General features: G+C 41.5%; 1 protein-coding gene across 1 annotated transcript in view; it reads left to right on the forward strand.

Annotated features, from left to right (window-relative positions):
- Positions 1-2,514: 2,514 nt before the first annotated feature.
- Positions 2,515-15,676, forward strand: part of ZSWIM4 (zinc finger SWIM-type containing 4) — a 32,797-nt gene continuing 19,635 nt past the window's right edge. Inside the window, exons 1-2 of the mRNA XM_039368339.1 lie at positions 2,515-3,209; positions 10,663-10,864. Of these exons, the coding sequence (XP_039224273.1) occupies positions 3,039-3,209; positions 10,663-10,864 (373 nt within the window). The 5' untranslated portion in view covers positions 2,515-3,038. The remainder of the gene's footprint in view (positions 3,210-10,662; positions 10,865-15,676) is intronic.

Genomic DNA, 15,676 nt, shown 5'->3' on the forward strand with positions numbered 1-15,676 from the left:
AGAGCATTACTGGGCCCAGAGTGGCATCTTACTTGACTCGTCCCTCCAGCTTGACTCACAGCCATTGACTTTCTAGAATTGCATTAGGTTCCATTTCTTTTCCAAGGAATGAAAATCTAACTATCTTGTTATGCAGAATGGGATACAGAAACGGCATCCCAATTATTTTAAAAGAAGCTAATTGCTTCTTTTTTACATAAATAAATCTGAATGGTTGTGTCTAGGTAGATATCATTTATTTGAATGTTGCTGCAGGTAAATGGTTGTAATAAACTGCACAATAAGGAAATTCTCTAATACAATAGGGTGTTTTTATTCAACATAGGACAACATGTCAAAGTATAAAATAATGAACTCTGTTAGCATCTGAAATGATTGGAATCTGACTACTTCATTCTTTGGGTAAGTAGGTCAGCTTCCAGGCTAGTCTCTGTTTCAATCTTTGGAATTCTGCATCTGAAGGCATTTAACAGTATAAATGATGTCCTTCTTTCTATCCCATCCATCATAATAAAATAGCACCTTTTGTCCAAAGACAGCAGGAAAAAAATCCTCTCACATATGGACAATTTCTGCAGGGCATTAACAGTTGATGAATGTATGGCAAAAATGGACAGTGGGCATCCCCTGAAATAACACTAAACTTCAGCTGCAGTTGACCCATCTCTCCTTTACCAGCAACACCAGTGGTGAAGCTGGATGTAAACTGCAGTTAAAGGATATGCAGAGCATACACTTCCCACCCACCCCCCATTAGTAGCAACAGATTTGAATAAGGGCTCTCTATCTAGGGCAGTAATCAAATGAATCCTGAAGAGTGATCTGGCGACTGGGTTGGAACACTGTGATCACTTGACTGATTAACACACAATATTAGGAACAGTCAGATGATTGCTCACAGGATCTTTAGCTGAAGCACTAAATTTTGAAGTTCTACTCTTTAATTTGCACAAAACTGGGAACTCTAGATGGTTCAGTTTATGAGTCCTAGGGTCATCCATCTGAGTTGTGAAAAAAGGTAATCTCTGCTTGAGATGTCATCATTGCTATTAACTTAGAAGCATCCTGGGGTAAACCACACTCTCTTACAGGAGTCACACGATTTATTGGCAGCACACAAAGCCAAACCCAAACAAGCCACATTCTGTCTTAACATGCACCATGAATCCACCCTCTGTCTCACCCTGTTTCCATCGGCAGTAAAATACTGGTCCACCTTGCATAGCTGTTCTAAGGAATTATTAGACATGTGAGGTGTTACAAAAATGATAAATATTTCTAGCCATAATGATGTGTTGCTGCAAAAAACAAGAAATATTTCCAACACCTTAAATATGAATGAATTTTCTGGAGAGAAATCAAAATCATTACATACATTAGGGTGTTAGCCTAAGTTAGCAGGTATGTGTCTGTAACCACATATACAAAGAAAAGATATTAAGTAGTGAAGGGGCGGGTGTAAAAAATTTCAGGGACCACTCACAAAACAATTTTGAAGATATTGTAAACTTCCTGGCATTGGTAAGCTAATTAACACCTTTAGCTGGATACCATACCACACTGAGCCTCTTGGTGTATTGAAATTCATCAGTTTCATGTTGATGTCTCCTTTTGAAGTCCCTTTTCCAGCAGTGGCCACTTTTAAGGCCAATTACAGTTTGGAAGGTTATAATGATTTCCTTTTGATGTGTGTATTTTGTGTTTTTTGCTCTTCCTCAAGTCAGGTTTGTGTCTTTTTTTTTTTGACATAAGATTGACTTATCATTTTTTATGTAAGTCATTCAGGTCCTGCCTAAGGCATTTTACAAAATAAAATTAAAACCATTTTTTGACAAGAAAGTTCCCACATTAAACAAAGGAATCACAAAGTATTTCCTTTTTTAAAAAAATCTAAAAGCTTGGCAGGTGACCTAGATGTTTGAGTTCACATGGAGTCTGGCAGTTCATAAATAAAGGAAATTAATGAATGTGGAATTATGATTGAGATTTCTTTTTTCAAGGACCCACAGTGCGTTTTTTATTTCAATGTGTAGAATAGATCATTGCAGAAAAGGCATTATGACTAATGCCAAATTCCCGATATTGCAGCCCAGTCTATTCTTCTGGCTTATTAAAACCAAAGGGATATCTGAACAAGCATTTATTGGACTGGGGTGAGAAGGGATTGATAGCAATGCTTCACGGACTATGCAGAGGACAACTCAGTGTATCCTACACAAACTTTGTTCAGAGACTACTATCTTCAGAGGACTTTACTTCTGAGGAATGAACACATTTCCACTGCGCTTTTACATTTTCTCTCTCTCGGGCATTTCAGCATAATTTTACTCTCTGTAACAACTCAAGTGACATTTTTTTGTTTTCTTACATTCAGTATAAGTCTTTATTTTGTTTTCTCCGAAAAATATTTAACTACAATAACCACATCAACTCAGCCCCACGACCTCGTTTTCTAGGTTCCGATGAAGAAGATCGAAGAGGGGCCGGCAAAGATGAACCCCGGGGAAGTGACGGGCGGGGCAGAGAGATAGCCTGAGCCGGAATGCGGCTCAACCCCCAGCTCGCGACATTGTTGCCATTCCCAGCCGGCATCAGAATGTTGTGAATGGAAGGATCACGGCGTAGACCACGCCCACGTAGAACCCTATCTTAAGGGCCTTGGTCTCCTGTCTTGGCTGATTGGCTGGGGGGGCTTCCCGGCCTTTGATTGACATCCTTTTTTCCAGACAGCTCCTATTCTCTTTTTTTTTAAAGCCCCACAACATGGGGGCGTGCATTGTTCCTTCTTGATTGGCAACCGAGCTCGGCCAATCTATACAAGCCTCTGTCTTGCACACTGCCCAATAGAAAGCGGGTGAAGAGAAAAGGGAGGTCCAGGGAACCAGCGGCCGTCGAGCTCATTGTTGTGGGAGCTCCTTAAAGGGGCCGTATCCGCCGCCCACAGAAAGAGAAACGACCAACTGACCGGGCTGGGCCCGGGCCGCCACTGGTGGGTTTTCGGGAAGGTGCTCAGGAGAGGCCGGGGATCGGCCGGGCCTATGGAGCTTCCGCCCGCTAAGCGCAGGTGCGGCGCCCCTGGGGAGCAGCCGGATCCCGGACCAAGCGCCGCCGCCTCCTCCTCCCCCCTTTCCGCTTCCACCTCTTCTGCCGTCGAGACGCTTCTGGACCTGAGCGCCCGGCGGGTGGCCGAAACTTGGGCCTTCGAGCAGGTGAGAGGAAGGACAGATCCCCACGGGGCAAGCGCGCCACTCTTGGCTTTTCCCTCTTGGCCAGCAGCCTTTGACGTTCCGCGGCTGAGATGCCGGCTGGACCTCGCGAAGGAGCGAGAGCCCCGGAGAGTCTCTTTAAATCGCCTGCTCCGTCGCCGCCTCCTCTTTCCGAGGGAGCCGCCGGGGCGCAAAGCTGCCTGCAAGTCTCTCCCCCCCCACCTCCCCCGAAGTGCCAGTGGGGCTGCTGGAGGGTGAGGGAGAGGAGCCACTCCGCGCACCCTCAGGAGAGGGTTCTCGACCTGCGTTTGAACTCCTTTTCAAAGGCGTCTCTTTTCTTTTCTTCCCATCCGCCGGGCGCTGGCGTTGGAAGATTGCTTCCTCCAGGGCTAAGCTAGAAATGCCAGCTTCTAGAATCGCTCCCGGAGCAGCCCCTCTGACAATAGGCCGACGTGCACAACGTTAGTCGGTGGCGAGAGCGGTCGCGCACAATGTGGAAAAAAGGCTTCTTCACCTGCTGACTTGGGCACATCCAAGATGCTGTTAGCAGCATGGGAGCAGGAAAAGCCGGGTTTCTTTCTTTCCCTGGTTGGTTGGTTGGTTGGTTGGTTGGTAACTTGAACAAAGCCTAGCGCAATCTACCACTTTTTCACTAGTTTTCCTTCCATTCCTCTTCCTCCTCCTCCCCCAAATTTCCTCCCAAGGACTGTCCTTTTTCTTCGTTAGCTGTAGGCAAAACTACCTTCTCTTTTTTTTCCTCCTGCCAAACTATCAGCTGGCTATTCATAGTTCATTTTACATTCTTTGTAAACTTAGAGCATCCTCTTCTTGGGGTCCGGTTCTAATTGTGTTTGGGATCTTTTCTTTCTTTCTTTCTTTCTTTCTTTCTTTCTTTCTTTCTTTCTTTCTTTCTTTCTTTCTTTCTTTCTTTCTTTCTTTCTTTCTTTCTTTCTTTCTTTCTTTCTTTCTTTCTTTCTTTTTTGGTGGAGACTTCCTTATAAAACCACTTTTGCAAGGGAAGGGAGCAGGTGGTTTATCCAGACTATGGTAAGTCTGGTATTTGTCAAGTGACAAATGCTTGATTTCTCCATTTATTTCCCAATTGATAACTTTTTCCTTGGAACCCCTCTTCTTTAATGGCTTACTTGCTGTTTGACAATATGAAGGGCCATTCCTGTTCTGCCACAGTTTTTGGTCTGATTCTTTACTAAATGTAAGTTCTGGTGGTCTCTTGATGGATTGGACTACAGTGGGAGAAAATGCTTTAAATGAATATTTTTTGGTTTTACTAACTTGCCTATGTGTTCAGTTCAACTTTTATGTGTAGTTTTTCCCTCTGTGCTCCTCCATAAGTTTTCTTAATTTTGCTTTTCCTGTACCAGGCTGTCCCTTCACAAGTTGATGCTGGTTCAGTCTATTATAGGAAGTGGTTATGGTAACTAGTTTTTTTTTTCCCAAGGCCTTTTCTGGAACAAAGCATGAGAATGAGGAGATAGCTGAAACTAAGCAGACATGGTGTAGCTGGGAGATCTGGGGCTAGTCTGGGCAAAACCCAAGTGAAAGTGAAATCTCGATACTCTTACAGTTGGGTGGGGAGAGGTTTGGCTTGCTCCATGTGCATTTGTTTCTCCATCCCTCTCTGCCCCCTTTTTGAAATTGAGTAGAATCGCACTTATCCATTATTCTTGGATATCAAAATTTAGTTATTTCTTTCCATCAAACAGAACATTCCTTGTAAACAGTTACAGTTCATACAAGGAGACACCAGAGCATAATTTCCGTGTTGGGCTGAGAAACTAGTCCAACAAGAGTCGCTTGTCACTGACATCAGCAGGTGAAACTTCCCAAGTCCAAGCATGTGCACACCTGAAATGGGAGAGAATGCAGATGATATCTGGTTTGGAAAGTGTTGTTACTATTATTTAGCCTGGGAAAGATTCCATCACAGTGATTTAAAAAGAAGTTTCACGGGGCAAAGTTTCACACTTTGTTTTAAAAAGCCCTTGATACTTCTGATAGTAAGGTAGATAGTTCAACAGTTCTGAGGGATCCAAATTGCATGATTGTTCTTAAGCAGTTGGCATAACTTTACATATCCAGCAATGTAGGTGTTTATAATAAGAATAGAAGCATGACTGTTTTTCTTTTTGCCTCTCATTGCACCATCGTTTTTTTCCACCAGACAGAACAACTTTATGACATAGAATAAATTGGGTTGGGGAACAGAATTAGAAAGCTGATGAAACCCGTGACTTCTGTATAATTTTTTCAATTTGGAAATGCAATTTTTTTTGAGTAGGATGCTTGAATATATTATTGAATCAGAAACTCTTTCAAGAAATCACCCTTTTTAACCTGAGGCCTCATCCTGAGTTAGTTAGGAGAATTGTCATTATAATTGCAACAACTTTGACTTGAATTTAGCAAAGTAATAGCCATTACCTTTGTCTGGATCCTCAATCAATGGTGTGTCTGGGTCTGGCTTTATCTGCTGCAGATATTCAGCTTATACGATGGAAGACTCTTCAATTTAAGAGCATTCCTCATTTAAAGAACATTATACATTTTAGAAGCAAGCTTCTTGTAATACCCTCCTGACATTTCTAGCAAAAAAAAAAAAAAAATGTCCTAAGAGGACTTACTTGCTGTCTAAAGAGCTAGGTGAACTCATTTGCACCCTGGTTCAGTGAAAAGTCAGCCCTGGTATATGATTATTTGTATCCATCTCTATAAAACCACAAAATCTCTGCAATGTTTCTTTTATGATATTCTTTCTTTGAATCTATTCTTGTGCTAGCAAAAGGGAAGTAATCTGATTGTAATAAGAAATGAAGTTATATTGGCTGAGATGCTGTTTAGAATACAGAATGTGACCTTGATAAATCATGAGTTGAAATCAACAGGGATGTTCTCTTATTCAGATCCAATGAAAGATATGGCCACCGCTTTCATAACACTCATGTTTGTTTCATTGAAGTTTGTGCAGAAGCTCTCCTAATTTGGTAGTATTGATTGTACCTTCAGATTAGTCAGATTTAATTCCATGTCCCTTTTCCAAATGAGAGAAGAATTTGTAGTTAAAATTTAGATTTCCTACTCTCTGTCCTTCTTGCCATTAATATTAAGTATGTGACACCATTACGTCAATCTATCAGTGCTCTTTGTGGAAAGAATATGCTCCCTTTTCTTCTTAGAAGACATAGAACCTGGGCCTTCTATAAGAGCAGAACATAATTAAAGGATGACAGAAGTATTGATCAAATATTGGGAAATCTAAAGCTAGTTTAACTTGTACATTATTCTTAGAGAAATATGTAAAATATAGTTCTACAGAAGCATGGAAGAAAATTATTTTTTTTCTTAGCTTTGGTGGGCAAGTTGTTTGTTTCCAGTATTAGCACAGAGGATGAGGATAGCGCTGGGAGAACAGAGTATTAGCTGAGGAAGCTGCATGTAGAAAAATGAAAGAAGGCTGGTGGCAAAGCCTGATTTTAGAAGCACAGAGTCATAGCAGAATATTTCAGCACAAGGATAAGATGTGAGGGTTCAGTTAAGATATCTGAGCTGATTGAAAAGGAAGGAACTTCAGCAAGTCCAGGTGATTACATGGAGGAGGTAACTGAAAGACAGTGACATATTGAGACTGGATGTGTGCCTTATGGGTGACGTGATATACCAGAGAATCCAGTTTTACACAGATTGAATTCATCAAGTAAAACCTAAGAGACTTGGCAGAGTTTTGGCTTCTAGGGGCATTCCCTGAATCAAAGATTCAGTTTATAGAAATGCGACAGAAACCTGCAGAGAACTGTGATTTGAAATTAAATGGAGGTTTTTTTGCTGGTAGACATATGGCCACCCTTCCTCTATTAAGGGTGACAAGAACAATGACCCTCATCCATAATTCCCTTCCTCCTGTGTTGAACCTGTAAGCCTACCAGAGCTTTCAAACACCTGAATTGGATCAAGTGATAAAATAAGCAAACAATTTAGCATTTTTGCATACAGAATCTGTTTTTTCAATATTCTAATGTGGGTCTGAGTATGATATCAGCTCTATATGTTTAGGTAGACCAGACCAAGACCTTTTCTCAAATAGGTTTATTGGATGGACTCTAGCCCACTTACCTGATCATTGCCTTGGTAGCAGCTCTTCCTGCTTTCTTCAAGGCTATTTCCTTTGCCTCTTCATGCTTTTGGTGTTTGTGTTGTATGAATCCAGCCATTGCAGTTTGTAAACTGGGGGCTATGGCCTATTGTTATGTGAAGCCAGCCAATCTGGTTTATTCAACAAACAGTACTTAACCAATTCATGACTTAGCAGAACTTATGGTCTGAATAAGTCTGTGATTGTTCAAATCATCCTTCTGCAGCCTGGTCTGCAACTCCCATAATATCTTCCAGCCAGCAATGCTATGGTAAGAACTAAGATGTTCTGGGTAAGCTTCTCTCCTTGTTGCAGTCACCCCCTTGTAGCCCTGTGTGCATGGCTGTCCTTGAAGCAAAGCAAATAAAAGCTGCACATTCTTTTGTTTTCCAGCTTGCTTCAAGTGGTAGAATCTTCTTTCAGATTCTTATAAGGAGCAATGCCAGAAGTCTCCAGAGTCTGATGGTTATCTGTTGGATATGAACCCGTTGGATATGAATATGGCTGAATGAGAAATGAAAGCCTGAAGAAACGAGACAACAATTGAGAAAAGTGTGCTGGAGAGACAGTAGTCAAAGACTCTCATAGGCCCAAAGTGCAACAATGAGTTGCACTTTGGGCCTATGAGTAACTTGAAACCAACACGGCAGAATGAAATTATATGTAGAAGGAAGTTGTAGGGAATATTGGAAAATGGGGTAAAACTGAGTAAATATTCAAATGTTCTAGATCTGTCTACAAAAAGACCATTTTCCCATCCTTGGGTTCTTAATCCTCTGCACTCTTCTCAGTGTCTACTATTTTTCTCCCTCTGCCCTCCCTTTTGTTGCCCTTTTTGTAAATACCTTTGCGACACCAATAACCCCTGTTTAGGTCTAAGGACAGCATTCCTCCAGCAATTCATATCCAGAGCCCTTGCTGAAGAAAGATGTCAACTCTACCTCAACTTGTAAATTGAGGGAATGGAAGAGCAGTACAGGAACCACGTGGGCATTCTTCTACCCCCAGAGAATGGTATCACTTTCCAAAGAGTGGTGGCTGGACCTAATGCAGGAAACAGTTCAGGGATCAAGGAGTGGGAGATCAATTTCCTATAATATTTAAGCTTCTTTAAAATCAAAATGTCTAAACCAAACAGAGCTATCACCATAAGGAGAAGCTGAACCTAACAGGAGCCTTGATTTCCCAGACAGGGAAAGTAGCACTCCCCGGGCTTAATTCTTCAGCTTCTCCCTCTCTGTCCCTGCAACCACAATGCTTTGGAGAGGTAGGAGTGCTACTGCTGTTAAAGGAGACAGGCTTAGTCCAGACCTCAGCATGGCTCCCTTTTTACCTCCTGAGCAACCAGCTGTTCTCTAGCCACTGTGTGGGTTTTATGTTTCTTGCCTACAGTGAAGGACACTTGGCTGTTTGCATTCCTCTTTCAGCCCTGTGACAGGCCTGTGGTTTCCAGTATCCCTCCCCATTTCCCGTCATATTCTCTCTTTCTTCCCACGCAACCTGAAGTAAAAGTAGCTCAATATTTGGCCCTTCTTCTCAGAAGAGCGGAAGGGAAGGAAGGGTTGAATTGCAGATCCCTGCTTGGCTGCATGCTTGATTGGATGCTAAATCTAGCAATTCAGCGTGGTTTGTTAATCATATGCCAGAGTGGCAAAATATGCCATAATGCACAGAAAAAAGCCTGCTTTGACCTTATCTTATAGAAATCTGATATTTTAGTCATTTTGGAGGCTTCTGTGGAAAGGGAGAGCAAGTTTATCTTGGAACTGAAGTATTTATCTCCAGTCCTAGGATGCCTTACAAGAACACTTGGTTGGCCTATCCCCATAAGGACAGACCCGGGAAATGCTGTTCATTGTTCTTCTATCTCATGCTTGTATGTTTTCTCCGGAGTATTCTTGATCATGATGACAGTCACAGCAGGACTGATCAAAGTTAAGTGGGGGGAAAAAAATCAAAATTATTATAGCAAAGAAATCCATCATAAAAAGCTTTGGGATGGGGAAGCAGTGCTATAACTTGACACTTGAAAGCTACTCTTTTGAAGATCTGTTGACGGAAACACCATAATTCAAGTAAACTTAAAGAAAAAGTTGGATCCCAGTTGATGCATCTGGTGTGTGCTGTGAACAGCTGACAAGTTCATCATGTAGGACGGGATGACAACCTGCCTACTAGTGCACTTTTTAACTCTCTAAACGCATAATGTAGATAGAACCAGAGTTGACAAGAGAAATAGTTAAGCCTGTGTTCAATTGTTTTATGAGTTTGGGGAATTTGTTTTGTCCCTCAGTTTTATGAAACGAAGTAATGGTTTTGCTTCCAAACTTGGCAAGGATGTCTGGGAGTGCTCTGTTGCTATTTAATATAAGGTTGTGGAATTGTATATGGCTCAAAGATTGTTTACCTTGGATTCAGGGTAAGACTGAACCTCAGATCCCTGCTCCAAGTAGTTTAGAACAGGGCTTTTCAACCTTTTCACCCATTGTACCACTTTTAGGATATGGCACTATCCGAGCACCACCAGTCGCCTAGCAAAGTGTCAAAAACGTGATGATCAAAAAAAAAGGAAAAAAGTGATAAAATACAGGTAGTCCTCGACTTACAACAGTTCACTTAGTGACTGTTCGAGGTTACAATGGCCCTAAAAAAAGTGCCTCCCAAGCGACAACCGAGCAAGACGCCTGCCTGCCCACGCGGCGGCGCTCTTCCTCCTGTCCGAGGTTTTAATTGTTGTGAGAATTTCTGTTGAGAATTGGTAGCGGGGGTGGGGTTAGGGGGTGTTTGGTTTTTATTCCCCCCGTCTGCTGGGTGGTTTCAGCAGGTTTTGGTCACTTCACAAGCCTGGGACACTGTGACCATCATAAATATGAATCAGTTGCCAAGCATCTGAATGTAAATCACAAGACCCTGGAGATGCTGCAACATTCCAGCTGATCGGCGCTTCTTCTGGGCTCAGCAGAAGTGCCAGGATCAGCACCGAGCTCCAGCTGGAGCCTGGTGCTGATTCTGGTGCTTCCACTGAGCCCTGACAGCCCCGAAGAAGTGCTGATCAGCTGGAAAGCGGCACTGATCCTGGCGTTTCCGCTGAGCTCTGACAGCCCTGCAGCTCCAGCCATCTCTCGCTCAGGCTTGTGCGGTGCTGCCACCGGTTCAGCTCATTCCCCTCCCCCGCTACCACTTTTCTAGGATGGTCGCGTATCACCTGCCAGGTGCCAATGTACCATAGGTAGTACCCGTACCACTGATTGAAAAGCCCTGGTTTAGAACTTCTAATGGTCTCTCTTCCTTCTTCACCTTCTTGTGTAGGTTGAAGAACGTTTTTCCCGTGTCCCAGAACCTGTACAGAAGCGCATAGTGTTCTGGTCCTTCCCACGGAGTGAACGGGAAATATGCATGTACTCTTCCCTTGGCTATCATCCCCCAGAGGGGGAGCGAGACTCTCGTGTGCCCTTTAACCGTGGCTTGAATTTGCTACAGTCAGGTGCTGTTGACCGTGTCCTCCAAGTAGGTAAGTAACTTCATTTTTTAAAAAAGAAAATCACATTTACACACTAGATTATGGCTGTGCTAAAGCAATGAGTAAGTTTCCACACATTTGAATAAGAGGAGTCAGTCTAATCCGCAATGATTTTTTTTAAGGATATCCATGTTTTTATTGATTGTTTTGTAAACCATTATGCATCTGAATTTTTTCTTAGGTATATAATTGGAATAAAGAAATAAAAATAAATGGAAGTGTTTTGTAGTTCTAACTTTCATTCATACCTAAATGACCTTAGATTTTTAATTGCATGTACCTAGGTATAAAATTATATTTTTTAAATGAGAACTCAATATATGATGTGTCCAAAATAACACTATATTTGCTTTTGTGAGATCAGCAGTTTGCTGTATTGCTGTCATACTATCGTTCTTGAAGTATTATATATAGAGATAATCACTAAAGCTATAGAGATTGCACATTGCAAACCCTTGAATACTATGCTGAAAATAATCTTTTTTATTGAATGTTTTTTTGACTGTTCTTTAATTCACCGAGGTCAAAATACTTTACATGCAATTAAAAAAAATTCCTTACAACTTGTATGTCTCTTGGCAGTTAGATGGAAAAGCCTCAAAAATAATAAAAAAGCAATCAGAAAACATCATTGAAAGTTTAGAAGAACAAAGTATCTTTTAAAGGCTGAAAATTGGAAAATTAATGTTATTAACTGAATGAAGGAATCATTCAACCTGGCTGCTGCTACATTTCCAGTAACTCTAAGATGATGGTCTAGCTGCTGCTTTTTGCGTTAGTTGTGCAAGGGCTGCCCCTTGTAATGCATACATGTGCCTTGGTAGATATTTATTCCCATATATCAGAACTCTTTGATAGCTGAAAAAAAAGGATGGGCATACATGTATATACAGTAGATCAGACATGTCAAACACAAGGCCGGGGGCCGGATGCGGCCCACAAAGTGGTTTCATGTGGAACCATATATTGAAGCCATCCTGGAAACAGTGAGGAAACAGCCCCCTCTGCCTTGGCCCTGGCCCAGGCCAGCTGGGAGCCAATTTTGTGGTGGCCATCTATGCTGAAACGCATTCAGTCTTAGCTCCGTAAGTCACCCCCCAGCATGGCCTGAGATGAACAGTGAGGCTCCTCTAGTGGACCATGCCTTGGCAGAGACCCTCAGATCTATCCCACTCCTGCCCAGGCCCCCACAGGCACCCTTGATGCGAACAATGTAGAGCTGGCCATGCCCAGCCAGTAGGCCACACCCACTCCATCCACACCCACCCAGTAGGCCACACCCACCGTGGCCACACCCACCCAGCCCCCTGAGGGCAACCGCAATGCTGATGCGGCCCTCAATGAAATTGAGTTTTACACCCCTGATATAGAGCCAATGTAAATGCTGATTTATTGTACATGCTGGGGGTTCTTGACTAATTTTGGTTGACCTTGAAAAAGCTAAGCAGAGTTGCCTTGGATGGGAGACCACTAGGAAATCTGATAGCAGTAGACAATCCTGGGAAGCCACAAAGTATCCTGTAAGAATACAGTGGAAACCACTTTTCATTCTGTTACCAAGTAATCAATCTGGTTATGTATGTTAAATATGAATTTGAGAGAGATTAATTAAATTGCAGGCAGCCAGTTGCTGCTTATTCAACAAATTCAGATTAAACAAATCATAGCTTAATGGTATGTGTGAACGTAGCATTTGAGTTTTCTGAACTGGAGAGCCCTGACTGTATCCTTTACATAGCCATGTGCAGTGAATAATTGTTCTGGAAAATTATGATGAAACACTGAGGAGGTAATAAGTCTCACTTGTGCCCCAGTTAATACGCATAATGGTTCATGGAAAGAGTCAACTCTTGCTCCTAAACTTGGAAAACTAAACAACATGGAAGTTTGCCTTCTCCCCTCCTCCCCCGCCCAGTCTTAGGAACCATTTAGTCAGCTTTGAACGAGAACAGAAGTCCTTATATTACCAGATTCCAGATTTTATCCATGTACAGGTAACATGTATAATTACATACAGAGGTTTTGTCAGGCAAGACACTCATTTAGTTTGGCAAATAAGTGCCTTTACTTACATTATTAATGGCTAAGATCTTTTAGAATTGTTGCTGTTTATTGGACCTGTTATGAAAGAGGTTAAAGGTTAAAGGGCGAATGATTATTTGACTCAGTTAATTGGTCTTCTGCTGAAGGGAGGGCAAGAGATCTCTTGTCCATTGAGAAAAGGGTTTTTGTTCTCTCATTTTACAAAGGTTTCTTTTAAGCGATTTCTAGTGTTTTAACTGCAGATGACTATAGCTCCATTGGTATTAACAATAAATAGAGTTGTTTCTGCATATCTCTCAGCTACCCTCCTGTTTATGAACTTCTCTAACTGAGCTCTTTGGGCTGAGCTCCTATAAATGGCCAAAATATCCACCTACGCTGTAAAACGGGTGTCAAATTGCCAGCCCGCGGGCCAGACATGTCACGATGAAACCACACTCACCCCATTGTTGTCACATGACGTCACGAGTTTGATATGTCTGCTGTAGAACAAAGAGTCTTTGCTCTCCTCCATAGTTTTTCTATATATTAAAGCAGGTTGGAGCACAAATGTTGCTGAGTTTGCCTACTGCTATAATGATGGGAGTTCATTTGGGAATTTCTTACAACTCCCTCAGCTGACCTCTGATTTTGGAGCCAAGAATTTAAAGCAGAAATGTACAACCTGAGGATGCAGAGCCACATGTCTGCCCTGAAAGCTTTAGGCAAAGCTGCTCAAGGTTCCCTAAAGTTGTTATTAAATTAAAATTTGAATGTGAAGGTACATGATGAAATACCATACTCATTGGAGAGTACTTAAATTAACTACAACTTTAATTACCTGTCAGTGAAATCAAATCTAGTGTTTGCCTTGGCCCTTTCCATTACTTTTTAGAGTGCAGGTCCTGCTATGTCACTCAAAAACAAAATGTAGTGTTCATCTAGAAAGTTACACATTTTAGCTCAGAGATGTCATGTCCCTCTCTAAAAAATAGTTAGCTGGACATTTATTTGTTGTTTCAAATATCATAGTTGATCTTAAAATGGGTTGTAATTCACTCCGATGCATGCCTATTCAAAACTCCCACTGAGTTCAAAAAAGTTTGTTCCCAAGAAAACAGATCTAAAAATGCAATCTGGTTTTATTTTAAAAAATGTCTTTGAGAAGCATATAGTAAGTAAATCAGGCTCGGTGTACTAAAGAGTGTTTCCTTTTACAGCAAGGTAGTGGTTCTGGTATGTGGTATCTGGTATCCCCTCCAGCCCACATACATTTCTTGAGAACGTGTTATTCAGCTGCTTTTCTGTGGCCCTCTAAATGCTGACGGAGGTAGAATCTGTGGGTCATGAGTTGTCTTTCCATTGCGAAGTACTGCAAAGCAGCTGCTAGTTTTTGTCTGTATGTTCATTGCATGAATATAGGAAGAAATATGGAAGTAGCCCTTCTCTGCTGATTGTCTAACAACTCTAGGCCACACAGAGGTGAGATTAATATCAATATTCATATTGATTTCTGTTGTGTCAGCTTGGACATTTTGGCCTATAATTTCTTATTCTCCAGTACACGCTTGAACTATTCCCTGGAATTCCCAGATTGGGTATGAACTAGTCCCCAAAATACTTCTTTGGAGATTAGACTTATTCTATATATCTTGCTCCGAGAGTATAAAAACCTCTGTCTGCTTTTCCAGAAGTGCTTGGAAGTGCTGTAAACATTTCACTAAGAGATGCCTTGTATGAAGATGCTTTATGGTGGATGAAGTGCTAGCAAATGCTTCAAAACCTGCACTGTTTTGTTGTTTTCTTTGGTACCTTTGACTCAAACTTGACTCCTGGTCTGGAGAAGTCCCTGCAGTTTTTTCTTTCTTTCTTTCTTTCTTTCTTTCTTTCTTTCTTTCTTTCTTTCTTTCTTTCTTTCTTTCTTTCTTTCTCTCTCTCTCTCTCTCTCTCTCTCTCTCTCTCTCTCTCTCTCTCTCTCTCTCTTCTTTCTTTCTTTCTTTCTTTCTAGGGCTACGAGAAAATGGCTGGCCCAAGATCACCCAGCTGGCTTTGTATCTAATTCAGGATTAGAACTCATGGTCTTCTGGTTTCTAGCTTGGTGCCTTAACCATTATACCAAACTGGGTCTCTGTTTAAATTAATAACTATTAAAATTGCATGTACTTTTATAGCTGAATGTTATGATGCTGTGTAACAAAATGGGCAAGGATAATCCTATAGTTAATATAACGTTAGGATTGGCTCAGTTTTTCCCATAAAACATGTTAACAGCAAACATGCTCTCTGTAGATTTCCTGTATAGCTGTTTCATGTTACTGATTCTTTTTGCTTCAGTTTGAACTCATTATATTCTACCTCCTCAAGTTCCAGCACTTATCTTTTCTTCCTACATAAACAAGCAAGCAGATTTTTAAGCATCCAATGGAGAGTTAGCATCCCAAATTCTAGTCATCCATCTATCCATGAGATACAGAACCAACTGCAATCAACAGATTGCTCTGTGGGGTAAGGGCATAGGTTTCTAGTCCAGGATGGCTAGCACCCAATAGTAGAGTCACATTGCTCTTTCTTTCTTGTCCCCTCCTCAATTTGAAGCTGACACTTTTTCCACTAGTAATAAGAAAGGCCAACATTGTTGTCTTCACTTCAACACTCCATAAATTATTCAGAGCTCTGGAAAACTCCTAGGGGCTAACAGATAGCATTGTATCATGAAATCCAAGGCCATATTTTAGTACAGTCATAAATGTTCAAAACTTGTTTAACAAAGAGTATTTTGTG

The sequence above is a fragment of the Crotalus tigris genome, unplaced genomic scaffold (assembly GCF_016545835.1).
Source record: "Crotalus tigris isolate CLP2741 ecotype Arizona unplaced genomic scaffold, ASM1654583v1 scf7180000020745.601501, whole genome shotgun sequence".
NCBI lineage: Eukaryota > Metazoa > Chordata > Lepidosauria > Squamata > Viperidae > Crotalus > Crotalus tigris.